The sequence below is a fragment of the Malassezia restricta genome, chromosome VII (genome assembly GCF_003290485.1).
Source record: "Malassezia restricta chromosome VII, complete sequence".
Classification (NCBI taxonomy): Eukaryota; Fungi; Basidiomycota; class Malasseziomycetes; order Malasseziales; family Malasseziaceae; genus Malassezia; species Malassezia restricta.
The window spans coordinates 300,148-314,274 of record NC_040199.1 but is presented as its reverse complement, the minus strand read 5'-3'; the positions used below and the strand labels follow the sequence as shown (position 1 = coordinate 314,274).

At 55.5% G+C, this 14,127-nt stretch overlaps 7 protein-coding genes across 7 annotated transcripts; 3 read left to right on the top strand and 4 right to left on the bottom strand.

The window, feature by feature from the left end:
- Positions 1–7: 7 nt before the first annotated feature.
- On the bottom strand, positions 8–1,956 carry MRET_3972 (general repressor of transcription; the record flags this gene model as incomplete). Its single annotated transcript, XM_027630599.1, has 2 exons — positions 8–232; positions 265–1,956. The coding sequence occupies 2 exons, from the start codon at positions 1,954–1,956 to the stop codon at positions 8–10; spliced, it is 1,917 nt and encodes a 638-aa protein (XP_027486214.1).
- A 286-nt stretch (positions 1,957–2,242) lies between these two features.
- Positions 2,243–2,989, bottom strand: MRET_3971 (SNARE complex subunit Vam7; the record flags this gene model as incomplete). Its single annotated transcript, XM_027630598.1, has 1 exon — positions 2,243–2,989. One exon carries the CDS (start codon positions 2,987–2,989, stop codon positions 2,243–2,245), a length of 747 nt encoding a protein of 248 aa, XP_027486213.1.
- A 137-nt stretch (positions 2,990–3,126) lies between these two features.
- On the top strand, positions 3,127–5,523 carry MRET_3970 (inner centromere protein; the record flags this gene model as incomplete). Its single annotated transcript, XM_027630597.1, has 1 exon — positions 3,127–5,523. One exon carries the CDS (start codon positions 3,127–3,129, stop codon positions 5,521–5,523), a length of 2,397 nt encoding a protein of 798 aa, XP_027486212.1.
- Positions 5,524–5,533: 10 nt separating this feature from the next.
- MRET_3969 (hexosyltransferase) lies at positions 5,534–7,279 on the bottom strand (the record flags this gene model as incomplete). Its single annotated transcript, XM_027630596.1, has 1 exon — positions 5,534–7,279. The coding sequence occupies one exon, from the start codon at positions 7,277–7,279 to the stop codon at positions 5,534–5,536; it is 1,746 nt and encodes a 581-aa protein (XP_027486466.1).
- Positions 7,280–7,463: 184 nt separating this feature from the next.
- Positions 7,464–8,015, top strand: MRET_3968 (uncharacterized protein; the record flags this gene model as incomplete). The annotated part of the gene is made up of 1 exon (XM_027630595.1): positions 7,464–8,015. One exon carries the CDS (start codon positions 7,464–7,466, stop codon positions 8,013–8,015), a length of 552 nt encoding a protein of 183 aa, XP_027486241.1.
- Positions 8,016–8,064: 49 nt separating this feature from the next.
- On the bottom strand, positions 8,065–9,252 carry MRET_3967 (SUN domain protein (Adg3); the record flags this gene model as incomplete). Its single annotated transcript, XM_027630594.1, has 1 exon — positions 8,065–9,252. The coding sequence occupies one exon, from the start codon at positions 9,250–9,252 to the stop codon at positions 8,065–8,067; it is 1,188 nt and encodes a 395-aa protein (XP_027486463.1).
- A 262-nt stretch (positions 9,253–9,514) lies between these two features.
- MRET_3966 (phospholipid-translocating ATPase) lies at positions 9,515–13,984 on the top strand (the record flags this gene model as incomplete). Its single annotated transcript, XM_027630593.1, has 1 exon — positions 9,515–13,984. One exon carries the CDS (start codon positions 9,515–9,517, stop codon positions 13,982–13,984), a length of 4,470 nt encoding a protein of 1,489 aa, XP_027486314.1.
- Between the last annotated feature and the right edge of the window lie 143 nt (positions 13,985–14,127).

Sequence of the window (14,127 nt, the reverse complement as noted above, 5' to 3'; positions counted from 1 at the left end):
TGCGCCTCTACTTATCTTCATACGTCCAGATTCGGGCATTAAAGTCGCCACTTCCCGTCGCCAGCAGGCGTTTGGCAGGACTGAGATGAATCGCAATCACGGAATTCTTGTGGCCCTGGAGCACGAGCTGCGTCTGGCACCGCTCTGCATCCCAAAACTGCACGCAACGGTCCTTGGATCCAGACGCGATCCAGCGACTGTCTGGTGAACACGAGACGGAAAGTACATAGTCCTGTACGAGTTAGCATACCCATTCATACGTGCCTTATGCCCAGTGAACGTCGCCTTGCACAGCGAGGCGTTGGTGACCTCGTCGTCGGGCGAGTCGGCCGATTGGAGGATGGGCGCCAGGTCCCACAGCTTGAGAGTCTTGTCCAGACTACCGCTCACAAGCGACTGACCATCGCGCATGAAGCATACGCTGTAAATGCTGTCGCGGTGACCCTTGAGACGACACCGTAGCTTGCCTGTTTTGGTATCCCAGAGACGCACAAACGTGTCCAGCGCACCTGCCGCCACCAGACCGCCGTCGGGACTCAACGTCACGGTCGTCACGCCCGGACCATAGTTTTGGCCAGGACTTGTATGCAGCACATGCAACTCTTTGCCTGAGGCGACTTCCCATATACGCACCGTCTTATCGCCTGAACCACTCGCAAGAATCTGTCCGTCCTGTGAAAACTCAAGGGAGTAGATCTCCTGCTTGTGGCCGGTCAACAGCATCGTGATCTTCTGCTCGGCAATGTCCCAAATGCGGATTTGCCGATCCTCGGCACCTGTGGCAAGCAACTTGCCGTCCGGACTGAAACACACACTGCGAATGTACAAGTCACCTGGGCCCGACACGGCTGGATCCTGTAGCTCACATACTTTTTCGCCCGAGTCCGTGGTGAAAATCTGCGCACTGCGATTGCAACCTGTGGCCAGATACTTGCCGTCTGGCGAGAACCGGACACAACAGACCACACTGTTATGCGTAAAAGTGTGCACAAGGCCCACGTCCAACATAGGCTTGGTGCTCGGGTTGTGCATGACACTCCAATCTTCTTTCTTGGCAGGCGGTGCGCTTGGCTCCGCTTCGCCACCATCCTTGGCCGACTGGGCCGATGCCGCCCCTTCCTGGGGTGCGCTGCCCGATTCAGCACGTGGCACCTTGCGGGAGGCGCTCAACGTCGATTCAGGTGGCGTGCTCTGGAGCTGCTCTTGCATGGACTCGGGGGGACTCGCCTCCTCCTCTTCATTGCGCTCACGCGAGGACGTAGGACTCGGTGCGAGATGCTTTGGCTCGCGGTCATCGGGACGCAGACGAGGTGCATCTGAAGGTACGAGCGGCGCACCATTGGCAGTCTTGGTGCGCTTAGCCGGATGCCAAGCAGCATCACCGGAGACGGAAGACATGGCAGGCAACATGCGCTCACGTTCCTCACGATCATACGCTTGGCTGGCGGGTGGCATCACATAGGCAGATCGTGAGTCCACGGGTGCCCCTGCGCGTGTTGTGGAATGTGGCGGTGCTTCGCGCGCGCCTACCGATGACACAGCGCGATCTTCCAGGAGCGCATGCAAGCGTTTAATCTCATCCTCGTACTGCTCGACCATCTCAAAATGGCGCTTTTCCAGCTCGTACACATGTTCCTGCATGAGAGCCACCTCGTTGATTTGCTGTGAGATGCGGTGTTCCAGTTCCACACGCTGGGACTTGAAATGCATGGCATCATTTCCAATGACATCAAACTCATGCCGCACAAGATTTAAAAGGTCCACGAGGCGCGTAGACCACAGCGCCTGAGACGGCGGAGGTGGCATACTGGCGGCAGAGCTGAGGGGATGCACTGACGCCGGCGGCGGTGAGGCTGCCATCGGCTGTGCGTGTGCCATGGACTGAGAGGAACTTGCACGTGCAGACGTCGGGGCACTGCCGGCAGCTACTGTGCCCAACGAGCCCACGGACACCATCGATTTTCTCGTTGGAAAAAAAAGGCGCCGCCTGGCAAAATGTCCGCCGATGTCGAGCGCGTGTGTTCCCTCGGCGTCATGCATGCAGCGTGCGTCGACCCACGTGGGATCACGTGGAAAATGGCAGTCCCTTCCCCACATTCTCACCCGTACACACCTTGATTGGCCCGCAAAGGTAGACACGTCTGTCGGATAGCATAATGATTGCATCACTCCGATCCCCGGCCCCTATGTACAATGCCGGGGACGCCCTATGAATGCACTCGCCAAAGGTCATCATGACAGTTTATTTCATTAGTTTCATGCGAGCATCAGCCGCATCCATACGCCCTTGCGTATGTTGTACGTCGTTGTGCAGGTCTTCCAGTAGCTCGTGATGTACGTTCAGTTCATGGTGGATGTGGATGCCCAAATCGTGCTGTCGACGTAGGATAGCAGAAAGAGCATTCGCTTGCTCGTCTTGGGCATGCATGAGAGTATTTGTCTGATACCGAAGCAGTTCGGCATCCGTCATAGGTCTCGTCGTGTTCGTCTCGCGCGCCGGCTCAGCCGCGTCGCGCCATGGTCGGAGCGGTATCTTGGGTTGTGGAGGTCGTTGTGTCATGCGTGGATTCCACGAGGGCTCAGGCCACGCCGGCTCTTGCACATCGACAAATGTCATAAAGGCATCACTTTCACGCCAGTGCGGACTAGGTGATGCCACAATCGCACGCAAATACTTTTCAAGGCCAGCACGGCGTATCTCCAAATCGAGTTTGTCCTCGTGCTTTTGGATCTCCGTGTTGGCGAGCAAGCCTCCGAGTCCTGTGATCATACGCCAAGTCTGCTTCAGACGATGCTTGGGCGGGAGCGGCGCGGGAGGTATAGGTGGTGTAATTTGCTCGTGTAGGTTGCAAAAGTCAGTATAGCGCCGGTACACGGTCCATGTACGATCGGGCATGGTTATCTGGACGGCATACACGACATGTTGAGTAGGATGCTCTTTGTACTCGAACGAAGGTACGGCTATTTGCTGAATGGGCACGCCCGCCATACACAGTCACGCTGGGCGAGAGGCGAGGACGGCCGCGGCGCCAGCGCCCACCGCCAGGTCCTCGCTTCCTATCACGTGACATGACACGACGGGCGGTCCAAACATGCGCGCACGCAGCGTGTTGGTCTCGTAGTGTGATGCTAGCACGACGAGGTGCGGCTGCACAGGGCGCATCCCGCGCCCTGAGCACGCAACACAAGGATGCGGCTGAGCCACAATTCATGCACGCACAGATCCTGCGAAATGCGTACATTGTGGCCCAGTCGCAGCTCCTGCAGCTGGCTAAGCAGATGGAATATGACGTGGACATTTCCGAGTGGGAGGACGAGATGCAAGAGAAGATGCAAGAGTTCTGGGAGCAAACGCGCCAGCATGTAGACGAATTTTGTGCGCGTATGCGAACACAAGAAGAAGACAAGCCTCGTATCGCTGCGGAGGTGGTCAAGTCACCAAGGAAAAAGCGTGACGACGTGCGTTTCCCTGTATCTCCCTCCCCCCGTCCCAAAAAGGTGGCAGATGCACTGTGCTCAGACGATGAAGAAGAGGAAGGGCACGATCATCGTGATGTCAAAGCGCATGATGCACTTCAGCCGCCCAGCTCGGGTGCGGTCGAAGACACGGAGCCTAGTGACAAGGTCGCTTCTTCCAGTGCTTCACCGCCACTTCCGGCTTTGACGCCAGGCACAGGGCTTCGGCCAAAGCGCACGCTGGGATCTACGCTGCGAAGCACGAAAAAGCCCGAGCCTAAGGAGCCTGTCCAGGTCAAGGCTCCATCGCGTTTCCGCTCGAGTTTCCTGAACAAGAGTCTGCGGCACGCGATGGAAGAGAAGCAAACTAGCATGTCGCCTGTTGCAGCACTTGACGAGCCTAGTCCATTCCACGATGCCGTGTCGGAGCCGCCTAAGGAAGACATGGAGCCTCGGCCTACGCGTCCCAGTCTTGCGCAAGCAGGTGGCCTAGATGCTTTGCGCACGCGCCTGGAACATGTGCGACGTGCTAGTACGACCCCGAGCGCCAACGCTCTGAGCACCGCTGTAGCGGATCATCGAAGCACAGCAGCACGTGCACCTCTTGATACCCATGCCTCAGAGGTGCCGTCCGATATGGGACCTCTTTCTGAAGCACTGGAGCCTGCGCCGGAAGAGCCCGTGCCCTCGTCCTCTCGTCCCATCGAAACATCCCCTGCCAAGCCTTTGGACGAGCCACCGAATGCGTCGGCCACGCCGCCCAGACCCGTGTCTCGGCCTGTATCGCCCACACGCAGTCCCAGTCGCGAGGGGGTAGGCAAAGTCCACGTCCCGCCGCCTTTCCTCCAGCGATCGGCTGCCTCGGCTACGTCAAACATTCCCACACCTACGACCCGCTCTCCCGGACGCCTGCGTGAGGAGCTACTATCGCCATTTCGAGCGCGTGCCGCTGATACGACGCCATCGGCATCGCCCACCCGTGTGCGTCCATCACCTTCACGTCAGGGCGTGTCCAAGATTCCCAGCCCGGTCCGGAAACCTGTCCCGGCGTTGTCGTCGAGCAGTCCTGCACCGATCAGGCGCCCGGCGTCTGTGGCGGACATGCGCTCGACCCAACAAAATGGCTTTGGCTCACGACTCAAGGGCCTCCTTGGCCTGAGCACCAGCCGCCCGGCGAGTGTCTTACAGCAGTCGACGCCGCGCCCTGCACCCAACAAAGAGCCTGAGGTATCAGAAGCGATGCCTGGCTCGTTCACAACAGAAGCGCCACGGCCAGCCAAGGCTGCTACCCCGATCAAGACCAAGCCGTGGCAGAGCAGCAGCGTTTCTCGGCCAGGCATGCGCCCCGTGTCGGTGGCAGCCATGGCACGCCCAGGCTCCAGCGCGAGTGTCCGTCCAGGCACGCGAGTGTCCAGTGCCACACGGCCGATGTACACCTACGATACCGAGGGTAAGCGCCGAAAGCTGTCGCAGCATCCACTGTCTGAGTCGACGAACCACGAGGAGCGCGTTCAGTCGGAAGACGCGCTGAAGAGCAAGCTGACGACGCAGGCCGTGCGGCCTATCACCAAGCAGGTGCGTGCGTCCAACACCGCGGTGCGCCCGCCCGGCACACGTGTATGGAGCAACACAGCATCGCGTCCGCCGCCGCCTCGATCCAGTGCACACAGCTCCCACAATGTCTTTCAGCAGGTCCCGACGGGCGAGGAAGATCGCGGTGACGTGGCGGATGTCGACTTGCCCGATGTGGCTAGCGAGTATTCTGACTCCGACGACGAGACGGCCATACGCAAACGCAAATTGGAGCCGTCATGGACTCGTGGACGTGAGCTGGAAGAAATTTTGCTGCAGCAGTCGACGATCGATCCTGACGAGATCTTCGGCTGCCAGAACGTCGGACCCGTGCCACTCGACACAATGCTGCCGGCTCGCAAAGGCGATCGGCGTCGTATGCGGCACCGCACGAGCTCGGCCAACTGGAATGGACCGGATGGCCTGGCGCAGTGGGAAATCGATCGGTATAATGAGCGCATGGGCATACAGTCTGCCTCGACCACAGGTCTATAGAAAGACGCAGCTACCGAATCCGTACCGGACTCTCATGCATGCGCCACTCGGTGGCAGCGCCGCCGAGCGCCCATGTCCGCTGCGACCCGATCAGGGCTAAAGCTGTCTCGTAAAACCATGCATTTTGCTTGAGAAAATGCACCGCGACCGTGCCGCCTAGCGTGCCGTTCACATACCGCTCGTTATACAGCTGATGTGAATACGCACGCAGCGGCGGGCCCCATACCGGAAACGTGCCTGCCTCATGGCGCTGCGCTCCGATGCTGGGCTCCCGCTCCACCACAGCCAGTCCCGCTTCTGGCTCATACGTCGGCTGCAGGTCATGCGTAGCATTGCCAGGCCATACCGTGCGGCGCGGCACATCGAGCGGTGCATCAGGCTCATGTGCCTGTCGATGCCACTGGTCCCGCCAGCGCCCGCCACCCTCGACGAGGGCCTCGACCGACTCTTCGGGGGTCAGCCCTGGAGATGGAGGCGTGTATGCCTGTCCCCACCGCGTCGTGGTCGAGTAGGCGTCTGCCTTTCGCGGCCCGCCTCGTCGAGAGAGCTCATCAGGCGATAAGCCCTGCGCATACTCGCGCCTGATCGTTTCGACATGCTGCGGGAACAGGAAACCGTGCGCGTATGGCGTCTTGGCGCGTGGATGATCGTAGATCCAACAGTGCTCTGTCGTCCACACGATATCGCTGGCGCGGGGATGCAGCGCAAGCCACCTGGGCACTTGTTCATCCTCCTTGAGCGCGGGCCACTTACTGATCTCAGGAGAGGCGGCAATGAACTGCACGAGGTCGTGCGATAGCGCATACAGCTCGCCGCCCATGAACCAGTCAGCAATTTTGTAGCCCCAATGCGAGAGCTGGCGCGGAATAGCACGGAGCCGGCGCTCCAGCTCCTCGAGAACGATAAACGCATCGTCATCGGCTTTCAGAACATAATTCACGAATTTTTGACGCACTTCGTAGGTCTTGTGGCCGATGTGTACGGCCGAAGGCGACGAAGATGGCACGAGCACGGGGACGGTGGCGTTTTCGGCGGCCCAGCGTAGAAAGCCGAGGGTTTTGTCGCTCCACTGCGACTCTTTTATATCCAGCACGATGAGGTCATTGTACATTTCCATTTCCATCGCAATAGCATGTTCATACTCCTTGCGAGGGCGTCCCAGGACAAACTTGACTTGAGCCTGGCTTAGTGGGCGCCCTGTCTGTGCATGAAGAGGTAGCGTGTGGCGCACGTACGTGTTCCGAATGACATTGCGGCGCTCAGCCAAATGGTCCACGCTCATCACGCCAATGAGAAAATCGACAGGATCTAGATGATCGACTGCGCTGTTCAAGAATGCTGGCTGGCTTGCACACATCTGGCGCCACGGCATCAATGCCTTATCAGGGTCTTGGATGTGGCGCACGCACGACACGACCAGGGCAATGCAAAGCACCAAGATGAATGATGACAACGCCGCTGCGCACGAACATATGAGAGGTTCACACAATGCGTGTGCAGAAATCCATATGTACAATTTCTGAGGCCACAAAAAAGGGCCAGTGCAGTCAAAAGCATGCCATAATGACGACGTCAGATAGTGCCGCGTTATGGAGGTACTTTGCCGCTTACGTGCTTTGAAGGAGGGCGGAAGTTGATAGCCGTCCAACGACGGCAGTTGGTCATCAGGGTCTGACGTGTACACAGCTTCACCAGCGACGCTGTACGCGTCGTCTATCAGCGAGAGCTGCTCTCGCGTGGATCTTATGCCAGTCATGGGACATACGGCGTCGTCACAGCATGCAGACTAAGCGTGGTGTTTGGCTGGCCGTGCACTGATCCCTGTGCTCGTCTCAGATAGACCAATCAGCTACGACCTCGGCACGTGGTGAGACGTGCGAGTGGCACCAGCGAGTGGGAACCCCAGAAACTGGTGAGCCGAATGTGCACACCTCACGATCATGGAGAACTTTGTTAACATGGGCCGGCAATTTCTGCAGAACCAGAGCGGCGCGACTGCAGGCGCCGAGAATGATCACCATGCTTTTGGTTTTCATCCCGAACAAGTTGCAAACTACGCGCAGAATCACGATCAGCAGGCTGGCCACGGTGGTATGAACATGGGCATCTTTTCTCAGGTGGCCAACGCTATGCATAGCCGGCACCAACAAGGCCAAATCAGTAATGATGTGGACCACAATCAGCTCCTGAGCGCTTTCAAAAAAGTGCAGGGAGGTCAACCTGCCTCATCGCAAGAGGCCGGTCAGGCCTCGGCCGTGGACGCCGTCAAGCAGTTCTTTGGCAACAATGAGCACAAGAACGAGGGCGGTCTTAGCGCGCTGATGGGCAAAGCCATGTCGATCGCTGGAAAAAATGCTCCAAATGGCCAGAAAGAAGACGCGATGCACCACGCCAGCGAGACTGTGATGAAGATGGCCATGAAGCACAAGATGCACAGCATGTTCAGCGGCTACAATGAAGGCGTATCGGAACTCATGGACTTGTACACATAAGAAGGCGCTACCATGAAGCATTTTGTTGATAGCTCATCTACACTTCTATTTATCCAGGACGCAGCGAATGCGGGACATTGCTTCTTGGGTCCTGACCCGGCGGGGCATACGGCGGCACGGGTGGCAGGGGCTGTGATGCATGTGCGGCCATGGACGGTGCCATGGCCGAGCGCGCAGGAGGTGGTATCGACATAGAGGTGGTTGGTGAAGAAGGGGCCGCCATTCGACGCGGCGGGGGCGGTGCCAGCGAGGAAGACGACGGTGGCGGAGGCGGTACTTGACTGGGGGGAGGCGGCACAATACGTGCACTTGTATCATCGAGCGCCTCATCCGGTACATGGTCCAGCGTCACACTCGAGGCTACTGTGGACATGGTTAGCACCAAGCCTGGCCAAGGTGAAAAAGTCGTAGTCACCGCGCCAGCTTGGGACACAGCTCCTTGGCTCGCGTCAGCCATCTGATCAGATGGGAGGCACGCCACACTCGCCACGGCAGGATTGTCTTGAAAGGCGGACACTTGCGCTGGGCCTCCGGTGACGCGAGCCGCACGGAGACCGCCTCTGCCAGTTATAAATGGCTCGCGCTCGTGCCTCAATTCATCACGAAGGTCGGCATCATCCTTCCGCTTTTGCGAGCGAGTATCTGTGTCAACCAATTGTTTCATGTACCACTTGTCCCAATTCTCACTTGTGCCTGCCAAACCACCTTTGAGGCCTTGGTGCGCTGATTTAGCAGTGGTTTGCGCCCAACGTTGTGCAGCCGCTTGTCGCTCTGGATCTGTGAGTGCATTTGCAATACGATTTTGTGAGAGGCCCACTATATCGACAATAGCTTCTCTCTGGGCGGATGATAAGAATGGCCCGGCAGTAGCAGACAAAGCCGTATCGACCAAAGTGGGCAGGAGCGGTGTGTCGGCCATAACTTCACGAGCCCATTTGTTTTTGCCCTTTACATCCTTCTTCGCGTCCTTTTTCACGACCTCACCATGAGCTATGTCGCGCTTAGGCGTGGGTGGTGGTCTGACCTGAGCCTGGTCCAGCAACGACTGCATCTGCCGACACAAGAGTGGATCCAGAGTCTTGGTTCCCGCCAATTGGTTTACAATCTGCCGCGCTTGTACGAGCAGGAATTCTGCATGCGACACGGCAATTTGCACAGCCGGATCCACAGGCTGCACTGAAGTACCTGAGCCTGCGCGCACAGTGGCACCGCCTGGCGGTCCTGGCGTACGCATCATGAGGAAGCCACAAGGGTCGGTGTCATCCGAAAAGACAGCAGGTATCGGGTGGCACCCCGCGCGCCTCGCGAGCCAATAATATTTTAGGTTAGCCTGGAGCCAACAGAACTCTGCGCTTTGCCGACTGGAGGGCAGCGACGTCAGCTAGGCAATTTTATCAAAACTCGCGTTCACAAATTCAAACGTCTCTTACCTTTTTAATTTTGAGACACGGTCTCTCATATTAAGGCCTAAAAAGAAGCTCAACCAGCGCTTCTTCGCTATGGCTGATGTGGAAAACACAGCTGCGGAAAAGCGAGGAGGTGCCGAGAGGCTTCGTTCTTGTGCCTCGTATGTGTGGCATAAGCTCAAACAAATTGACTTGAACCCGGAAACGGCGTTCAGGCGCAAGCGCCCGCCACCTGCTTCGCGTCGGATCATGATTAATATGGACCTTCCAAAAGAGGCTTACGATACACGAGGTCGCATTCGCCGCCAATGGCTCTTCGCGACGAACCAGGTTATCACTGCCAAGTACACAGTCTACAACTTTGTGTTCAAGAATCTTTTGGAACAGTTCCGTCGTGTGGCCAACATCTTTTTCCTTGTTCTTGTGATTCTGCAATTTTTTCCGGAGTTCACCACTATTAGCCCTGGTTTGGCCATGCTTCCACTCTTGATTGTGTTGTTCATTACCATGGTTAAAGACGGCTATGAAGACGTTAAGCGCCACCAATCCGACCGAGCTGTGAATCGGCAGCGGACACGTGTTCTTACGGGAGCCTCGTACAAGAATCACAACAAGACAGAAGGCAAATCACGGAGCCTACGTCTCATATGGCAGATGATGGTGCGATATGTAATGCCACCATGGCTCATTGAGAAGTTTAGCAAGCGCAAGAATGCCGTGTCTGTTCAGGAATTGGAAAGCGGTGAAGCTGTGCCCAGTGGCCGGCCTGGATCGCCATCGCAACAAAACAATGGTCGTATGTCGTCTATGAGCTTCGACAGCCTGCGTCCGCGGAGTCGACTGTCACATGAAAACCATCGATTCAGCTCTTCATCTGAGCACAGAATGAACAAGAATGCACCCCATTGGGAGTCTAAGCATTGGGACGATGTAGTAGTGGGCGATATCGTGTGTCTTCGCAACAACGACCCCGTGCCGGCCGATCTTATCATTTGTGCCACCAGTGAAGAGGATGGTAGCTGCTTTGTTGAGACTAAGAATTTAGATGGTGAAATCAACTTGAAGAGTCGCTTCGCCGTTCAGCAACTGTCTGATTTGCGCTCACCTGAAGACTGCATGGACCGCCAATTTGATGTGGAAGTCGAGCCCCAAAGCACCGACATGTACAGGTTCAATGGATGCGTGAATCTTTACGATGAAACCGATGAGGAGGGCAAGCCACTGGCTTGTCCTGTCACGTTGAACCAGACCCTTCTCCGAGGATCCGCTGTTCGGAATACTGAATGGGTCATTGGCGTTGTGGCGATGACCGGTGCGGATACCAAGATTGTGCTTAACTCAGGTGATACGCCAAGTAAGCGCAGTCTTATGGAGTTCCAAATGAACAAAATGGTGTACGTGAACCTTGCTATCATTGGCGTTATGGCTGTGGTGTGTGCTATTGCCGACTCGCGTATTGAACAGTACTATTTCGATCGGCAGGCCCCTTGGGAGTATTTGGCAACATTCAACGACGATAATCCCAGTTTGAACGGTCTTGTTTCATTTGCCAACTCGCTGATTACCTTTCAGAACATTGTGCCGATTGCCCTTTACATCTCTTTTGAAGTTGTGCGGACCGTTCAGGCGCTTTTCATTTTCGAGGACCATGACATGTACTACGAAAAAATGAGCCGGCGCACCATGGCGAAATCGTGGAACCTTTCCGATGAGCTCGGCCAGATCCAGTACATTGTTAGCGACAAAACTGGTACGCTCACCCAGAACCTTATGATTTTCCGTGGCTGTACCATCAATGGTGTCGTGTATCATGGTGGTGGTCAAAGTCCGACACTAGATGGTAAGCTGCGTGTTCTGCCTATTATGGAAGATGTCCCGCGCTTTTATGACGATGATCTGACTAAGGCCATCCAAGATACTTCTTCGCAACAGCATAAATACGTGCATGAGTATATGCGCTGCCTTTCCCTATGTCACACTGTGCACCTGTCGCGCACTGAAAACAGAAATGAAATTTCATATCGCGCCGAGTCACCAGATGAGCAGGCGCTCGTTGAGACGGCCGGCGCCAATGGCTACGTGTACTGTGGCAGGCATATCAATACGATTCGCCTTCAAGTGCCAGGCGCGAGTGACTATGAAACGTATGAAGTGCTGCAGCTAATCGAGTTCTCGTCTGCACGCAAACGTATGAGTGTGATCGTCAAGCGCCAAACAGATGGCCGCATACTGGTGTACACCAAAGGTGCTGATTCGATGATTTACTCGCGCCTTGCGTCTGGCCAAGACGAAATGTGTGCTACGACTGACAAGTCACTCGAAGAGTTTGCTAATCACGGTTTGCGTACGCTGTGTGTAGCCAAGCGTGAACTTGATCCTACTTGGTACCAACGGTGGTCGCGAGAATATCAACATGCGAGTGTTTTGACTGAAGGGCGTGAAGAGCGCATGGAAGAGCTAGCCAGTGAAGTCGAACAGCAGCTCACGTTACTTGGTGCTACGGCGATTGAGGACCGACTTCAGGACGGCGTCCCGGAGACGATTGCGGATCTAAAGCGTGCTGGTATTAAGATTTGGGTGGCCACGGGAGATAAACTCGAGACAGCCATTGCTATCGGATACAGTACCATGCTTCTTGCGCCAGACATGAATCTCATTATTATCCGTGGTGGAGAATATGGCTCCATGAACTCGGCCTTTACGCAGCTCGAGAAAGCGATGGATCGTTTCTTCGGCGGTATTGATGTCAGTGACATGAAGCATCCTCCGCCGCCCGTTTCGATGGATGCAGCAGGCGGTGACGTTCGCAGTATTATGAGTGCTGGCTCGCTTGTGGGCGAAGAAAATGGATCTCGTCCCGGTGGATATGCGCTAGTGATTGATGGACATGCCCTTGAATACGCTCTCAAGGAGCCTCACAGTCGTGAGCTTCTAATCCACATCTCGAGACACTGTCGTGCTGTGGTCTGTTGTCGTGTAAGCCCCTTGCAGAAAGCTCTAATCGTTGGCCTAATCAAAGATGGTCTCAAGGGTATTACATTGGCGATCGGTGATGGTGCAAATGATGTATCCATGATTCAAGCAGCCCATGTCGGTGTGGGTGTGGCTGGTGAAGAAGGTATGCAGGCTGTCAATTCCGCCGACTATTCCATTGGACAATTTCAGTTTCTTAAACGACTCATTCTCGTGCATGGACACTGGTCATATTACCGCAACAGCACCATGGTCAATGTGTTCTTCTACAAGCAAATGGTGCACACTGGCACACTGTTCTGGTTCCAGATTTATTGTGGATGGTCAACCTCTCAAGCTATGGACTATGTGTATCTACTTTTGTACAATGCTATTTGGACCGTCGCCTCTGTGGTTGGTATTGGTATGTTCGACCGCAATGTATCAGACCATGTGTTGATGCAAGTGCCTGAGTTGTACACGGCCTCGCGTGAGCGGCGCTACTTTGGTATTTGGCGGTTTCTGGGCTATATGATGGATGGAGTGGTTCAGTCCGTGGTCCTATTCTTCCTGCTCATGTACTTCTACGATACGACCACGCCTCGCAATGATGGCTACGACATTGATTTGTATGAGCCGACGACGAACATGGTGCTTGCCACCGTGCTGGCTGCCAACTTATACGCTGGCCTCGAGTCCATGGCATGGACGTGGTGGATTTTCGGTGTTGTGTGGATCCCTACTATGCTCTTGTTCGTTTTCGAGCCCATTTATGCTGCATTTCCGCCCACGCTGATCTGGACGTATTCATGGGGCAATAACTACTACTTGTATCGTTCGGCACAATTTTGGGTCGGTGGCCTCTTATGTGCCTTCCTTTCCCTGATCCCGCGATTCATGTACGAATGCGTCCGATTGCATTTGTTCCCGAACGATATTGACATTTTGCACTTCATCGACGCAAAGTATCCGAATCACGATTACGTGAATGATCCCCGTATGCCGGGTCTACGGGCCGCTCAGTCCTACGAGTCAGAAGTGGATGGCGACATCTCTCGCGCGCCTTTGAATGACACGTACCCATTAATGCCCACCCAAAGTCGCACGAGCAGTATTTATCACGACATGAGCACAGGAGAAAATCGGCCGTACCGCGGCTTCACCTTCTCAGCTTCTGACACACCTGTGCCTAGGCCCAAAAAGGCGATTCGCCGCCTCAAGAAGCTATTTAAGCCACATAAGCGTCACAGCTACTCTTATGTTCCGACAAGCCAACGCGCGTCTGAGTCAAATCCCATGTCGGAACCAAAAGAGCGCACTGGCGCGCAAACAGCCGTGTCATACGAATCTAAGCGCGATTCTTTTACGCATGAATCTTCTATGCCTGACCAAATGGATGAAATCGATTATAATCGCTTCAACACGGCCTCGGAGCAGCTGCCTCCTTTTTCATATACCGATCATGATGAAGCGATCATGTCGCCGCGGCATGAGTCGCGATACATGGATCCGCCATCTTTCATGACCTCGCCAAACACAACCTACAGCGCCATTTCGGATCACTTTTATACTGCTCTGGAAAATCCGAACGTGCGCCAGCCGCATTTCTAATGATCTGGACAGTGCTCTTACGCAATCGCAACGCGACGCCATCAGCAGCTGTCGTTTCCTTGTACAACAGCCACATAGCGAGTTGATATATGCGACACGTGACATACAAAGTGTAGCGCACGGATGGTGGATGAGATGCTAGA